At 44.6% G+C, this 16,095-nt stretch overlaps 2 protein-coding genes across 6 annotated transcripts in view; both read right to left on the bottom strand.

The window, feature by feature from the left end:
- The window catches only part of LOC105562927 (leucine carboxyl methyltransferase 1), a 6,892-nt gene extending 5,927 nt beyond the window's left edge, over positions 1-965 (bottom strand). Inside the window, exon 1 of the mRNA XM_012014113.1 lies at positions 641-965. Within this exon, the coding sequence (XP_011869503.1) occupies positions 641-850 (210 nt within the window). The 5' untranslated portion in view covers positions 851-965. The remainder of the gene's footprint in view (positions 1-640) is intronic.
- Positions 966-2,766: 1,801 nt separating this feature from the next.
- Positions 2,767-16,095, bottom strand: part of LOC105562929 (nascent polypeptide-associated complex subunit alpha, muscle-specific form) — a 24,343-nt gene continuing 11,014 nt past the window's right edge. The window contains exons 2-10 of one of the 5 annotated variants that reach the window (XR_001009000.1): positions 14,267-14,402; positions 12,214-12,388; positions 11,644-11,933; positions 11,379-11,559; positions 9,091-10,059; positions 8,238-8,444; positions 7,783-7,888; positions 7,226-7,301; positions 6,833-7,006 (exon numbers count right to left, since the gene is read on the bottom strand). Coding sequence is in view for 4 of the 5 variants with exons in the window: in XM_012014115.1 (XP_011869505.1) it covers positions 4,362-6,202; positions 7,783-7,888; positions 8,238-8,444; positions 9,091-10,059; positions 11,379-11,559; positions 11,644-11,933; positions 12,214-12,388; positions 14,267-14,402 (3,905 nt within the window). In the remaining variant the exon portion in view is untranslated. Of the gene's footprint in view, positions 6,203-6,832; positions 7,302-7,782; positions 7,889-8,237; positions 8,445-9,090; positions 10,060-11,378; positions 11,560-11,643; positions 11,934-12,213; positions 12,389-14,266; positions 14,403-16,095 lie in introns of those variants that run through there. The other 4 variants (XM_012014115.1, XM_012014118.1, XM_012014117.1 and 1 more) reach the window with 4 other exon arrangements.

Below are 16,095 nucleotides of genomic sequence, written 5' to 3' on the forward strand. Positions count from 1 at the left end.
TGACCTATATATCGGCTGGCCGCCGCGACGAAAGCGGGAAATCTCACGGGAATTAGGACAGAGCCTCGGCCGCCGTCGGGTCAAGGTTTCCGCCGCGACACGTCCCTGCCGCCCGGATCAGCTGTATTCGCCCCCCCCCCTTCTTCTCTCTCGCTCCTTCTCCGTCATCCCCCCCTTGCCCGATTGTTTCCGACTTGCGTTCTAGAGGTTAGACTCGCCGCGAGGGGGTCCGCGCTCGTCTCAGCTGCACCCACCTGCCTCTTCCGCGTTCGCGACAGATAAATCCGTGCACTCGCGTGTATCTTTCACGCGCGGCGACAAAACGGATGTGCACCGAGGGCGCGAGGAGCCGCAGGAGGCACGGGGGCGGTAGATTTCTCTCGCGCGTCTCGACTCGAGGCGGGAAGAGGCGCGGAGGGTGCAGAAGGTGCAGAGCCGAGAGGGGACGAGAGCGACTCCTCCGTGGTGCCGCGGGCCGACGGTACCGTTCCCTTCGACCGTCGGCGAGACGCGCGGCGGCAGAAGGGCGAGAAGGGGGTGGAAAGAGCCCGCGAGGCGAGGAAAAATCGAAGGGAACGTCGGGGGAGGGGGCGGCGGAGAGGGGAGCCCCGCGCGGCGTGCGTAGCGCCTCGGCGCTCACCTTGAGGAACTTGTCGACGAAGAGCTCGATGCCCTTGACTCTGGCGTAGTAGCCGCGATTGATCTCGGGCGCCTTCCGCGCGGTCTGCTTCACGAACAGGCTGATGAACGGGTCGCACCAGTAGCCGAGCTGCACCGCGTACCGCTTGCACTCGCTGGCGTCGTCGTTGGTGGCCTGTATGGCCTCATCGTCCGCCATATCCTTGATCATCCCACCGGCGCCGGGGACAGTGGCGGGTTGCCGCACCGCTCGCTCCCTATCTTTCTCTCTCTCTCTCTCTCTGTCGTTCTCGCTCGCGCGCGCTCGCTCGTAAGCGTAACACAACACACACACACGCACGCACGCACGCGCGCACGAACACTCTTGGCCTCCTCTTTCTCTCTCGCGCGCGCTCGTTACTTCAGACGGGAACGGGCATTCTATCGCTCGCGCGAGACAGCCGCGCGGACACCCCGGGGACGATGCGGCGCTCGAGATGCGGATCCGTCGCGTATCTGTCACTCGCGGCGCACCACTGCGCCACCGGCGGCCATTGCTGCCCCCCGGCGGTGCTGCACCCGTCTACACCTGCGCGCTCCGCCGCGCAGAAGCGGAGGTCCCTCGCGCGAGAGACTCCGTTTTCGATTACTTTTTAGCGGCGTTAAATTACGTCGATTGCCATCGAGATAAATTTACGAAATTTAATTTCTTTCCTAGTTGGAATGTATAAAGCGCGCCTGAAGTCGCCAAACCAATCGATCATTTATTTCTTCGGGGACTATAACTGTAAAGAAATTACATCATTCCCCCCCGATTTCTTCTTTAATTAAATGTCTTCAGCTAACAATTTGTTTCTAGACTTGATGTTTAAGTCTGCTAAGTCCTGTCCTCGTATCTTTTATGCTCATAATAAAATTTAAACCGAAGCTGTTGTACATATTAATATAATTAACGGAATTTTATTTCTTTCCTAATTGGAATTTATACACGCGCGCGCCTAAAACCTCGACCATTTATTTCTCCCAAGACTGTTACTAAGGAATTAACATATATGCGTTTCTTCTTTAGTCAAATGCCTTCAACAACTTTATTTTCTGACTTGAGGCTCAAGTCCATCCCTACGTATCTTTTACGTTTATAATAAAACTAGAACCGGAGGGTGCATATTAATATAATTAACGGAATGTTATTTCTTTCCTAATTGGAATTTATACACGCGCGCGCCTAAAACCTCGACCATTTACTTCTCCCAAGACTGTTACTAAGGAATTAACATATGCGTTTCTTCTTTAGTCAAATGCCTTCAACAACTTTATTTTCTGACTTGAGGCTCAAGTCTATCCCTGTATCTTTTACGTTTATAATAAAACTAGAACCGGAGGGTGCATATTAATATAATTAACGGAATGTTACTTCTTTCCTAATTGGAATTTATACACGCGCGCCCCAAATCGTTAAAACCTCGACCATTTAATTACTTCTCCCAAGACTGTTACTAAGGAATTAACATGCGTTTCTTCTTTAGTCAAATGCCTTCAACAACTTTATTTTCTGACTTGAGGCTCAAGTCTATCCCTGTATCTTTTACGTTTATAATAAAACTAGAACCGGAGGGTGCATATTAACATAATTAACGGAATGTTATTTCTTTCCTAATTGGAATTTATACACGCGCGCGCCTCAAGTCGCTAAAACCTCGACCATTTACTTCTCCCAAGACTGTTACTAAGGAATTAACATGCGTTTCTTCTTTAGTCAAATGCCTTCAACAACTTTATTTTCTGACTTGAGGCTCAAGTCCATCCCTGTATCTTTTACGTTTATAATAAAACTAGAACCGGAGGATGCATATTAATATAATTAACGGAATGTTATTTCTTTCCTAATTGGAATTTATACACGCGCGCCTCAAGTCGCTGAAACCTCGACCATTCACTTCTTCCAAGACTGTACTAAGGAATTAACATGCGTTTCTTCTTTAGTCAAATGTCTTCAACTAATAACTTAATTTTTTAGACTTGAGGCTCAAGTCTTTCCTCGTATCTTACGCTTATAATAAAACTGGAACTGAAGCTGGTTGTACAAATTAATATAAATTCCCCAGTGATTAATTTACCCGCTGATAATTTTTCAATAATAATATAACGTTCCTCATTGACGACACGTGTTTTATTGGCGATAAGTCTCGTTACAAATCTTACACTGCGTCTTTGGAGTATCTCCTACAACTTACTTCCCGCGAACGGATCGGCAAAGCCTTTTTCTCTTCATCATTATTAAAAAGCTTTCAGTTGCGTTATGCTATTTTGCAGCGAGTTGCGTGGCTCTTCCGGACAGATCGATACCCCGTGCACTTGAGAAAGAACCGTTTGACCTGCTTAAATCTAAATTAGAGTAAGAAATTTGTTATTTATACATACATGTGGATAAGGCGAAACATCTTTATCTTTTTTTCAGAAGTATCAACAAGACAGAGTAAAAATACACACTGAAAAATATAATTTAATATATAATATATATAATATATAATATATTTGAGTATACAAAAGATGAGCCGCTCAGATCTCTCACGTAATATCTCAGTTGCCATTCTCGTATTGCTTATAATGCTCTCGTGGCGTATAATAAATTAGCATTGCTCTCCGACTCTCTCGCTCTGCCTCTCGTTTCCTGATGACATTACAATAATTATTGATTATTGATTCCGCGAGGCAAGTGGACCTTCCTTTCATTTATCGTCTCGCTCGATCGATGCAGTTATGATAGGACTCCGTGCACTGTAAACACACACACGCTCACACACACTCACACACGCACACGTGTAAATAAAACATAGGGCTCTCTCTCTCTCTTTCTCTCCCTCGTCGGTGGTCTCAGAAGCATCGGACTGCATGGCACCGGCGACACGATCCTGACGCCGCGTTCGAATCGCGTAAAAGAAAAGCGTACCCTCGCGCAACAGAATCAATCACAGATGGTGATCCCCCGCTTTCCTTCTCGCGACAGGCTCCATCATCGGATTCGTTGAAGCGAATAACAAATATGCAAATGCTCGCTCGCGACAAGACACTCGAACTCACGTCGCTCGAGACCACAGGCTCGTCGTCGTTTCAAGACGTGCGAGACCCTCGTCCCGAGCAACGTTGATTCGAGGAAACGATAATTACAAACAGGTAGGAACAAGCCACAGGGGGGAGGGGGAGAGAAGCGAGTATTTCGTTAATTAAAAGAAAAGGACAGGTGGAGTATTTAACGCGGCTCTTAAACTCTCGGTATCGCTCGATACCCCCGCGGTGCGGGCGCGGTATCGAAGCTCAACGGCGATATAGAAACTCTCGCGAGATATATATATTATATTAAAAGTATAAAAAAAAAGGAAAAACCGTAACAGACTAGCGAGTGCGATCTTCTGACGGGACCCTTCAATCCTTCCGAGACAGCGTTTGGACTATGTCGCGACTACACTTCGTGACTACTACACTTTGCAGCTGGTAAAGATCACCGATCGGGAATCTCACGGCGAATCTTTTATCTCGGGAAAATCGTAAAAAAAGAGCATGCGCGGAAATACTTAGTCTTCTAAGAACGCGAAGTCTCGAAAGGATTAAAGTTCTCCTCTTGAGATGCTCAGCGCGCACACGTTTGAAGGCTTCTTCTTCTTCTTCTTCTTCCCCTCGAACGTCTTCCGGCCTCTCAGACTCCCGGCGCTGTTCGAGACCATTTGTCGGCTTGGATCGACCGGCTACTCCTCCGTCTCGGGTTTCTTGCCGATCGGGCCCTTTGTCTTCCGCTTGGGCGGAACAGGCGCGGCCGACGTGGTCGGCGGCGGCGGTGTCTCCGGCACGCTCGTGTCGGCCTCCAGGCCCTTCGTGCCGGTCTTCTTCGTTGTCTTCACGGGCTTCTTCGCCTTGCCCTGAGAGCCGTCCGCGGCGGCGCCCTCCGCCGCGGCCGAGGGCGCCGCCTCTTCGGGCTTCTTCGGCTTCTTCGTCACCTTCTTCACCGTCTTCTTCCCCGCCTTCTTGTCCGCGCCCTCCCCCTCGGCGCCGTCCGTCGAGTCGGACTTCTTCAAGCTCTTCTTCGCGACCGCCTCCTCCGTCTCCTGCGCGCTCTCCGCGGACGGACTGGTCGGCGGCGTGGCCTCGGTGACCGTCGGCGTCGACGGGACGTTCGGCGGCTTCGCTTCAATGGGTCCTTCCATCGGCGAACTCTGCTCGGCGATCGGCGACTCCGGAACCTCGCTCGGCGGCCTCGCCACTTCGGCAGCGGTTTCCGCTACTTCGGCGGCTCGTTCGGTAGATGTTGATTCTGTTGTTTCAGCTGGCACGGCCGTCTCCGCTTGTTTCGCAACCGCTTCCGTCTTCGTAATCTGCCCCGGAGGCTGCACTTCTGCCTCTCCCATCTGTTCCGCGGGCTTCGCCTCCACCGTTTCGGTCTTTACAATCTGTTCTGAAGGCTTCGCTTCTGCCGCTTCTGTTCTCGTAACCTGTTCCGCTGATTCTTTCACGGATGATGTTTCTGAGGGCACCACGCCGCTACTGGTTAATATCTCGCCTTCAATAGCCGGCAGTGCCTCTGATGGCAGTTCTTTGATGGTAACCAAGTCGCTCGCTGATTCCTTGGCCGCCTCAGTAGGAGCATCGGTCTTTTCCGGTAGACCGGGGACCAGAGCCGCATCTCTCATGACGTCACCGCATCTCTCGACTTCGCAGGCTGACCCGTTCAACTGAACGGACTCCATCGGGATCGGCGCAGGAACGACGTCCGTGGACTCGTGCACGGCTGTGACCGTCGTAGCGATCGCTTGATCGCTCACGGCCACAGCTGCGCCCAACACGGACTCCTTGGGCTCAGCCTGAAGAACCGACTCCGCCACCTGAATAGGCACGGGGCTCACAGTGGAGATCTCGGAAGCCGCTAACAGCATCTCCGCGTGCCGCTCGCTCGGGTCTATCGTGAGAGGCTGCGTTACGTCGGGCGCGAATTCGACTGCACGTTTCGCAATGTCTTCTACTGGCGTTTCGCTCGCTACGGGAGAAGCTATGGCGATGACCTGCGGACTGCCCAAGCTAATCGGAGCTGCGGGTTGCGTCGCGTCTTGAGCAGCCGGGGTCTCCGGTTTCGCCTCGAACGCTAACTCGGTGCCGCCGGTTTGCGTGACCGGCGTAGCTGCTTCTTGCACAGGCAAGCTACAAGTCAAGAGGGACGTTTGCGAGTCAACTTGTGGCGGTTCCTTTGCCTCGAGGAAAAGACTCACGCCTTGAGGCGCCGCTTCCTGCGGACTCGCGAGCACGCATTGCTCCGCGGTTGTTCTCGCGGGCAGCGATTCCGCCGGTGGCTGCGGCGCAGGCACTTCGGTACAGATTTCGCACGACTTTACATCTTTTGGCTCGGTCGTCGGTTTCGCACAAGCGTCTGCCAATTGTGCCGGCTCGCTGGGTACTTTCGCCTCGGCAGCTTCTACCGTGATACTTTTCTCGGAGGATAACGCGGGTGCTTTCTGCTCGGGGATTTGCGTCGCCGAAAGCTTCTCCTCTTTGGAAACCTCGCATACTAGAGTTTGCATTGGATCCTTGTCCGCTTCAACTGGATGAAGAAAAAACGGAAGTGACAGGTGTAAATGCGATCAAACAAACGCGTACAGAAGGAACTATTCTAAAGAATCGAATGAAGAAATCGTGCAAAAATTTTGGTACGGTGAATAGAGACCGTCTTTTTTTTTTATTAACTTAAATAGAAGTGAAATTATCAAATTATCGATTAATAATGAAAGGATCGCATATGTATGGATACATTTACATCTCTAGTTTTAGGTAGAACAAGCCATGAATGACGATCACGATGAGAAAATCCGATTCCGTACCAACACATCGAAATGTACCACGAGTTTGAACGGTACAATGTGCGGGTAAACCATGAACAAACAACCATTAATAATAATATACATTTGCTAAGCATTTCGGTAGACCAGATGTATATGATTCCGCATGTGAATTATAAATAACGCTCATGTGCTCGTTGTTAACATAAAGCATACAAAGCATATGATGGATACAGCTCGATATTTTGCACATGTAATGCATGACAGCTTGTCAAAAGAATTAACAAAAGCCGATTATATCAGCGGGTTAAAGCAGCTATGTTTGATGCGAAATGTTTAATTAGTACACAACTATGATTTATAAAGGCGTGCTAGTCATACAAAAAAGCGTAAAGTAACAATTTTCAGAGTATTCGTATTAGATTGTACCTCACACATTTTGTTCGTATTTACATACATTTCATTTAATAAATCAATTATGTACACAGCTTTAAAAATATGTTGGAGACACGTACAGTTCACTTGATTTAAACGTATGTTGTTTCCAAAGAATCTGTTGTGTGAACAAGCTAAAAAAATTTCCAACGTAAAGTAAAAGAAGCCACTTAAATTTTATTTATGCATTTGTGTAAACAGTAACGAAAAGAACTCGGCTAAAAACTTTAAAAGTACTTAATCTAGCAATAAGATTAACAGACTGCATCATTTTTGACAATTCTGTAGTACAGGATAAAAAAAGAAAGAGGTCAGAACGTGTTGTTTCGTGTGTGAGTACGTAAAATATTTACCCCATTAAAGCAAAACGACAATACAAGACGCAGCAATGCTATGGCGCCGGGATCTGTTAGTTGCTGTCCTCTGTTCCTGTTTCACAAACACTCAAACTAGATAAATTGCATTAACAAAAGTATATCGGTTTCGTATATATCGCAACGAATTCGCGTATCAATTTAAGCGTATCGATTTTTAATCGCTCGACGTCTTCGATTCGTACTATGAAATCGCATTAATCGTAACTATGATTATCGCATGCTGTATTAAGTGGAACGAAAAAAACAAACAAAAACCGCAAAGCATACTCGAGGAAACAGTTAATGGCTTTGCATCGTAAGAGCACATCAAATTATTCCAAAAAGTTACATCTCGCATTTCTTTAATTAATTCGACGATCGGCGAGCGGTGCTCGTTCGAGCCAGATGTCGTGTCGTTATTTCAATATCTGCGTGCATGAAGTATTTTAATTTATGATATATGCTTACTTGTAATTCGTAAGTGCGCTTCAAATATTTCTTACAATTTTAATTTAATACGGTAACGTGATTTCATGTGCAAGAAGGAGACGTACCGGCTGGTTTATCCACTTTGACATCTGCAGATGCGTCAGCGGTCTCTCTCACGGCAGTCTCTTTTGTAGCAGTCTCTTTCGCAGTAGTCTTCAAAGTAGCGGTGTCCTACGAATATTCATTGTATGAATTACTCATCAGCAAGATAGAATTCACCGTTGCTCGTGCAACTTTTTTTTTAGAGCTAACTGTTTAAACGGCTGAAAATAACTGTCTCTGAATTTAATTGCGATTCTAGCGTAAGCTATAGCTTAGCATTATTGCTAGATTAAGGTACTTTTAAAGTCTTTAGCTAGACTTTTCCCGTTACTATTTACAAAATGCATAAATAAAGTTAAAATTGCTTTTTCTTACTTTACGTTAGAATCGCAATTAAATTCAGAGATGTTTCGAGTCGTATACGGTAATTTCTCAGCTCATTACGACAAATATAATATATTATCCGACATTAAGTTACCTCTTTAGGCGGAGTTGGTTGTCGTTGCGGCGCGAAGGAGAGCGTCTCGCAGATCTTCTTCCATATGTTGTCAAAGCTGTCGCGACCCAAATAGTCGATCTGCCCTTGCTCCCAGCTCTGCTTCCTCATGTGCTCCTCCAGGGCCACTTGCTCGACGCTCCTCGCCTCGCCCAACGTCAGTTGAGCCAGAGCGCCGGCGATACCCGCCTGTGCAATTAATAAAGATGTTCCTTCATTTCACACCCGCTCGCAACGTCGAAGAATCGCTTAATGACAGCACGATAAACACACGAGCGGTTTTTCAAGCAATTTTATCTCTTCTGCATTCCTCAAGACAAATCACGTGTACGTACGATACAACAAGCTGGTGCTACTTACATGGAGAACACTTTAAAATAGGATGCACGTGTCGCAATATATTGTACAATGTGTAAGTAATACGGGTTAGTGCACGCAAAGATAAATTGACAAAACTGTTACGTTTCCCAGAAAATAAACGGAATTATTTGTATTTACAGTCTGCATTGCAATCTCTACTATGTGGAATGAAACTTTGTAACGTAATAAATAAGTGGCAGACAATTTTCAATGATGTTACACATATCGAACAAGTATTCCCAATAAAAGTGCAAGTAATGTCCCAAGCATCATCGAAATAAATAATGAATATACAGATGGCACAAGAAAAACGTTGCTTTTACAGCAGTACAATTATCATGATGCTGTTCGTAATCTTTCTCTTTTAACAAAGTGAGAAGCGGATGCGTTCTCAGAGATATGTACGGAGGCGTACAGTGATAATATATTCGACTCGAATTCAGAAAAGAAAAAGGATATGGGAACAATTACTTACATTTGCATTGTCTAGATGTTCCGTTACATTCGGGTCAGATCGCGTGGCTACATTGTGGAGATCTGTACAAGGTGCGGGAGGGGGAGGAAGGAAATCGATTCTCCGCGCGTCTGTCTGCTCATTCGCAGCCTCCAACGCCTGCTCGCTACTCTTTTCGTTGCATCGAAAGCAATGAGATGCCAAGTCGTCCCGAGCATCTTGATTATCGGTACGCTGGGACTGGTTGTGAGGAACAATGTGACTCGGATGGTCCGCATTTCGATGACTAGTTTGATTATCGTGATGCTGCGCGCGAGTCTCGTGCCTCATCTCGGCGGATTGTAACAATTCTTGAACCGGTCGATGCTGATGATGATCGTCCGCCTTACTTCTGTGCCAGTCATGTTGATGAAACTGGTGATGCTCGCTATATTGTCTTTGCTCGTTGTAATGTTGCTGCTCATTAGGATACCTTTGCTCGTGATGCTGGTGCTGCGCATGCTGATGTCTCTGTTCAGTCCACTGTTCATTACGCTGGTGCTGTTCAACGGGGTGTCTCTGCTCGCTGCGTTGCTGCCAGTGATGATGTTCACTGTGCTGCTCTTGATCGCGATTCTCTCCGGGATGAGAAGTCGCGTGCTCTTGATGTTGGTCGTACGCTTGAACGGGTGTATAAGAAGAATGCTGTTGCTGAAATTGTTGATCGTGCGCGAGTTGGGCCGCGCTGCGATCGCCTTGACGAGCAGCGTCCGCTCCTTCGTATTTCATTCCGCAGTAACAGTTCTCGCCCTTATCACTCGTTGCGCTATCGTCGGCCGAAAGTGGATCGTTTCGCGGAGAATATTCCTCCCAGGGATCTTTAAACTCGGAGAAATCCGGCATCCGAGAGCTGTGCGTGTTGCGGTCTGTCGCATCGGAGATCTTGGGAAAGGGGGGTACATAGGACGGAGGAGTAAATGCGTGCCAAATTGGAGCCAATGTGCTGGTGGCCTATGCAAGCATCATGCCAAAACAGAAAAATGCACACTCGATCGGTTAGTATCGAACTAAGTTTGACAGTGTCCATTTTTCTTACAGCGTCATGTCTTCCATATTATGTACACGTTTGACGACATTACACGGTAGCGATAATGTTATTTCACCGTTAAATAAAACAAGTTCTTGTATCAACCGCTTCAAAATGCCACACGAATAACATTCATGCTCGACCCATCCATTACAGATATTACGAATAATGCAATTAAATTATTGTACATAGCGACCAAATTGAACTTTTACACGAGTTACAAGTGTATGAGTTAGAAAGAACAGAGATCAGAGAAAAAAAATAGACACTGGTTTAATACTAGAAAAATCCGTCGTATTAATAGCCGCATTATTCGTTTGAGCTGTTATGGGATAAAAAGTGTATGCATAAATTCTCATTGCATTCCGCTGAAAATACTTGATATTTTCAGAATCGTACGTCATGAAAGTAGATGTAAAATCATATGCAGCTATTAATATGCACTGTAAATATGTACAAAAAGAAAAGGCAAATCAAGAATATATCTTGAACCCTACGAAATATTATAGGGATTCTCTCTGGAGAATCACGGGTTCAAAATATATTTAAAGTGCAAAGAAATTTACACACTTTAAATCATATAAAGAGGCAGCGAAAAAAAACGCAGCTATGATTCTATTTTCAAATGCTACCACGCAAGCAGCTTCCATACAGCATTAAAAAAAGTCATTTAGAAAATGCAAGCATTTCGAGAAATTTCAGCTGTGTAATAACTATATTTACAAAAAGACCGCGAACTCGATGCAATTCTGATATTCGCCAGTAAAATTCAATATCAATAATTCTCAAAGATTCGTGACGATAAAACTCTCTCAAAATTACATCGTAATTTGCATCGCGTGTACGCAACAAAAGTGAATCCTATTTATTTCAAATAATAACAGTAAAACTATGGAAAATAATCTACTGGGAAACTACAAGCAGTAGAGACGCGTATATAAGAGTATCTTACCCTCGTCTTGTTTATAATTGAATATAATTGCTCACTGCTTTGCTTGTAAAACAAATGCACGAGCGTAAGAGAGAAACTGCGGTATCGTTACTTTTTGCAGGCAAATGCACAGGTGTAAAGTGAGCAAGAGCACGTTATTCACATGTCATTGTCATTGACTCTTTATTAGAAATATAAACTTTAGTGAAACAAAAAATAGGTATGCACTTCGAGTGTGTCAGTTTAGAAGTATCACTTTAGCGTAATAAATGCATACTGTGTTAAAACGTGTTAATTATCGGTCAAGCTTACCATCGAGGGCGACAGTTGGGGATGCACTCGCTCGCAGAATAAGTTCCACCACAGTTGCAACAGCGGTTGCAAGTGGACTGATCCCGATGGCGGCTGGACGGTGCCGGTCAGGGTATCGAAATACTGTAACCACGGTTTCGTTATGCCGATAAAGTGTATTATTCTCACGTCGTCGCCGAATCTAGGATGCAAACCAACAATTAGAGAACGTAAGGGGGGGGGGGGACTTAAACGTGGCGGGTCGAAGGAGAGCGCGTGCGCTTACTGTTTAAATGCGGGAAGATAGGAATACGTCGCGGTGGAGCACATATTGTAGATGAACGGTAGGTGCTTGGAGATGTCCTTCGTGGCCCAGTCGCTGAAGTACATGTTCAGCAAGCCTTGATCGCCGCCGTCGAACGAGCCCTTGGCGGCGGCAAACGCGGTGATTGACGCGAACGTTTGTTGAGACGGCCTGAATACGAACACTCCGGAATTGAAGCAATCGGGCCATCCGACGTCGGCCGCGGCCGATAATTCCTCTCGCTCGAATAACTCGTCGCAATTTCGTACGACCTAAAAACATTAAACGTACCTACAGCGTCCTGATAGATTCCCCTGTAATGATTTCGACTCCGTGTCTTTTATACCGCGTGTCATCTTGTCTTTAATATTAAACAATATGTAGCTCGCTTTTCAATCATATTACAGCAGAAAATGCAGCATAAAAGCCTTAATTACAATTCCAATTTAAATTTTAACTTCGGTTTTTTTTTATGTAAATAAAATGTAACATGAAGAGAGTACACGGTGAATATATTTAAATATAATTTAAATAAAATTTCGCGTTACTCACAAGCGCGTCTGCGTCAACGAATACACACTTCTCGTACTGAGTCAGCCTCCAACAGTGCAACTTGGTAAAAGTGATGCCCAACTCTGGCCTGGCCAGCAAGGCCAGGTTCGCCTCGTCCTTCGAGTCGAGAACATTGACTTCCTGCACCAAGGAGAATACTGCTGACAATTTTTCCCTGGCGCAAGAAAAAAAACGCTCATTACGCGTCGCAAATATTCTTAATTTTAAAATATTCCAATCGAATAGTCTATAAATATGCAGGGTGTCCCAGTTTAACTTGGACAGTAAAATATCTCAAAAACTAAGCCCGGCAAACAAAAATGTTTCAGACAAAAGTTGTATGGTTTCGAGGGGGGCATAAGACGGTGTCATTAATTTGACCTTGAATAGTTGCTTGAAGGTCACGTAAAGGTCACCTTTACTTTTTTAAATGGAACCCCCTATTGTTTATTATACTATCTTATTCTACTAATTAATATCAACAACTTTTGTCTGAAACATTTTTGTTTGCTGGGCTTAGTTTTTGAGAAATGGGACACCCTGCACATAGATTATTACAATTAGAAATCATATATTCATAATAGAGAACGTTTTTAGAATATTCGTCATGAATGTCTTTGGAATAATTTTTTAATATTCATCGAGTTTATGTATTGCACATTGTTTATTGTGTAATACACTTATCTTATGCAAAAGGCAGTGAGACCTGTGATCATACCATATATAACCGACACGCTATATTCGATAGATTATTCTATTTCCATTCGAAAAAGATTTATAATAGTACCAGTCGAATGTTCCACGAACAGAAGATAAATATATAAGAATGGCCTGTGGAATATTCCAAATATTCTTGAAGAATATTCTTAAAATGTCCATAGGAGCGTCTTGTGCTATCTGGGATTGGTTTAATATTCCCAGACAGCCAAGCCTGTAGAGAACAGATTTCAGAAAACTCTGTTTCTAAATTTTGTCGACAGAAAAACTACAAATTTGATACAGGCTCTGATATTTTACATGATGTTGGCAGAACATCAACAGAAATATAACAGACCTTGATAACATGTTTAGATAGCAGATTAGCGGCAGAAATCGAGCAGATCCTGATCACGCAACATGGCGACAGATTGCAGCCGAAACCGAGCAGAATCTGCTGACACAATTTGTCGACAGATTAGTAACAAAACGGAGCAAACTCTATCGTTTAGTAGCGTAACGTTCTCGCTAGATGGACATGCGGTAGAACACTTTCTCGTAAGAAGAAAACCACACGCGGCATTATAAATTAACTTCCACATGAGATGTCCTGGTCAACTTTTTGAAGTGCTGAAATGAGCTTCCTTGCACTCTTGTCTACGAGTGTGTAGAGATCTTAAAGTACTATTTATTTATTTTTATTTTTGTAATGAAAGGAACAAAAACTGTAAAAAATATAAATTAGGGCTCCATGTCCCATGGAGCAGAATACGCGAAAATGGAATCAGCGGATCGCCAATCACAAGACCGTTTCGAAAAAAATTTAGAAAGGGTTCTATCAGAATGATCTTGTGATTGGCCATCCGCTGATTCCGTTTTCGCATATTCTGCTCATTGTCAGTGGGACGTTGTCCTTATACGGCAGATCCTGCTCAGTTTTTGTCACCAATCTGCCATCAAACTGCCACGCCGATCCTGCTAGGTTTCTGCCGACAATGCTGTCCGAACTTGTCAGCAAACTCTGGCGGCAGAACACAGGCTGAATGCGGACACCGATGATATCAATCTGCTGAAATGTTCTGATGAAATCTGTTGCCAGTCTGCCTACAATCTGCTATCAGTTTGCTTACGGGGTTGCTTATTACATTGCAAATATTGGCCACTGCACTTCCAATAAGTCTAATATTATATAATTATCGTGCAATATTTACATTTATTCCATGGCCAATATTGGTTTTACGTTGCACAATATCGGCTAATGCATTTTTAATATAACCAACATTGGGTCAATGTTCAGCCAATGTTTAGCCAATGCACTGTGCTACTAGGGAGTACTAAACTTGGGCAAGGACGATACCTCATGGTCGCCGTGACTCCGGGAGTGACCAGACAGGCCAGCTCGTACTTGGTGCCGACCCGGCGTAGCGAGTGCGCCAGGACCAGCGCCCCCAGGGAGTAGGCATCGTTCGTAGCCAGTGTAACCCATGCATATCCTGAAAGACGAAGAAAGAGACCCGATAAAGCTTGACGTGGCACACGCTTCTATTAGACGCACCCGGGCCGGAGTCTATTTTCGACACCGGCGACTGCGGCTGACGTTTAAATCTACGCATCGCTGCATCCAGTAGCTGTGTCCAGAACACGCGAGTGTTAAATGCGCGCGCGATAGAACATAGGACAGCGTCGTCCAAGGCCAATTCGACCAACTCTTAGGCCCGAAGGTTCATTACAGACGTCCGATTGCGATTAAATATTGATTTTGTCTAAACCGTCCTGCCTTCGGCTGGAGGCGATTTGAGAAAAATTGTTTCTTCGTTATTTCTTTAGTCTCTCGCATTTGCTAAACGTCGAAAACGTCGATTAATCTTGCGCGGTTAGCCTAGAAATTACACATTGACCTGTTTTCGTTTCATTAAATTTCCACTCGTATTTTACAATAGGCCGATAAAGAGCCTTAGTTCAGAAATGGCAGATAAAGAAGTCCGGCGTTGCGATAGTGTGTTTTTAACGAAGTCGGTAATGAGCTGTTTCCGGCGAGAACCTTCGCGATACTTGCAAAATAAATGGCGTGTATTTTGTATGTAAATATGTTGTTCTGTTGTGGGCATGTCCTTCGATTCAATTCCGCGGCAGCCTCGAGAAAGACTCGATGCGCGCGAAGCCAATTGTGACTTCGCGCGCGCTGATAAGCAAGCGCGTCGGATTAATTTCACGGTTAACGCTGAACTCCAAATTAACCGCGATCTTACGTAAGCGCAATAAAGATAGGCGGCAAAATTATGCCAACGAACTCCGCGAAGTTCAAATGTTATCGTTGTACGCGCGATTTTACAGACGTGCACTGCTGCAGGCGCCGATACCTCAGATTCATAGAAAAACCAAATAAAAGAACTAAACCGCTGCAAAGAGATTATGAGAGACGGCGATACGAATGGCGATATGAAAAATTATTTTCAATAACAGATAACAATATATACTGTGCTTTGCAGGGAGTTTGTCTATGAATTATTACAGTTATCGATGCCCAGATTTTTTCAATCGAACGACAAACGAGAAATTGTCGTATCGGTGGAATAAATATCGATGTATTTATCCTTATGACTTGAGTGCAAGCTCGTCATGCGTTTAACACTCAACGAATATATATTTCTTGATAGCTAATTTATACCGACTTGGACTTTGCGAGTTTTTTTTTTGCTTCTGGACCACAAGGGTGAGCTGACATTTCTTTCAATCTCAGGCCCGGTTTCACCAAACGTCGCTTAACTTTAATCTTAGTCTAATTCACGTTTGTCTCGTTCTAAAGTAACAGTTGGAAAGAGACAAAGAATGAATTAAGCTCAGCTTGAACAACGTTGGTGAAACTGGATCTTTGTTACGAACAATCATTGTCGTACGTCATGGCATTACAGATTTTCATCTTATGGTCAAGTACACTGATAGAAAAATATAGTTGAAATAACCATAATTTCACTATAATTTATAGTATCCTGAGGCGCCAAACATATAGAATAGTGCTTTTTACTATGAAAAATATTCTTAATGTAACTTAAAAATATAGTTCATAAAATCATAATATTTATTTCATAAAACCATATAATTATGATTCTCATTGCTAAAATTATTGTTAAACGGAACATCAGATTGCAAAGTAGGAGGAACTATATATTTATTGTAATCCGTGTT

Source organism: Vollenhovia emeryi, unplaced genomic scaffold, assembly GCF_000949405.1.
Source record: "Vollenhovia emeryi isolate VEMERY1.0 unplaced genomic scaffold, V.emery_V1.0 DF939182.1, whole genome shotgun sequence".
Taxonomy (NCBI): domain Eukaryota; kingdom Metazoa; phylum Arthropoda; class Insecta; order Hymenoptera; family Formicidae; genus Vollenhovia; species Vollenhovia emeryi.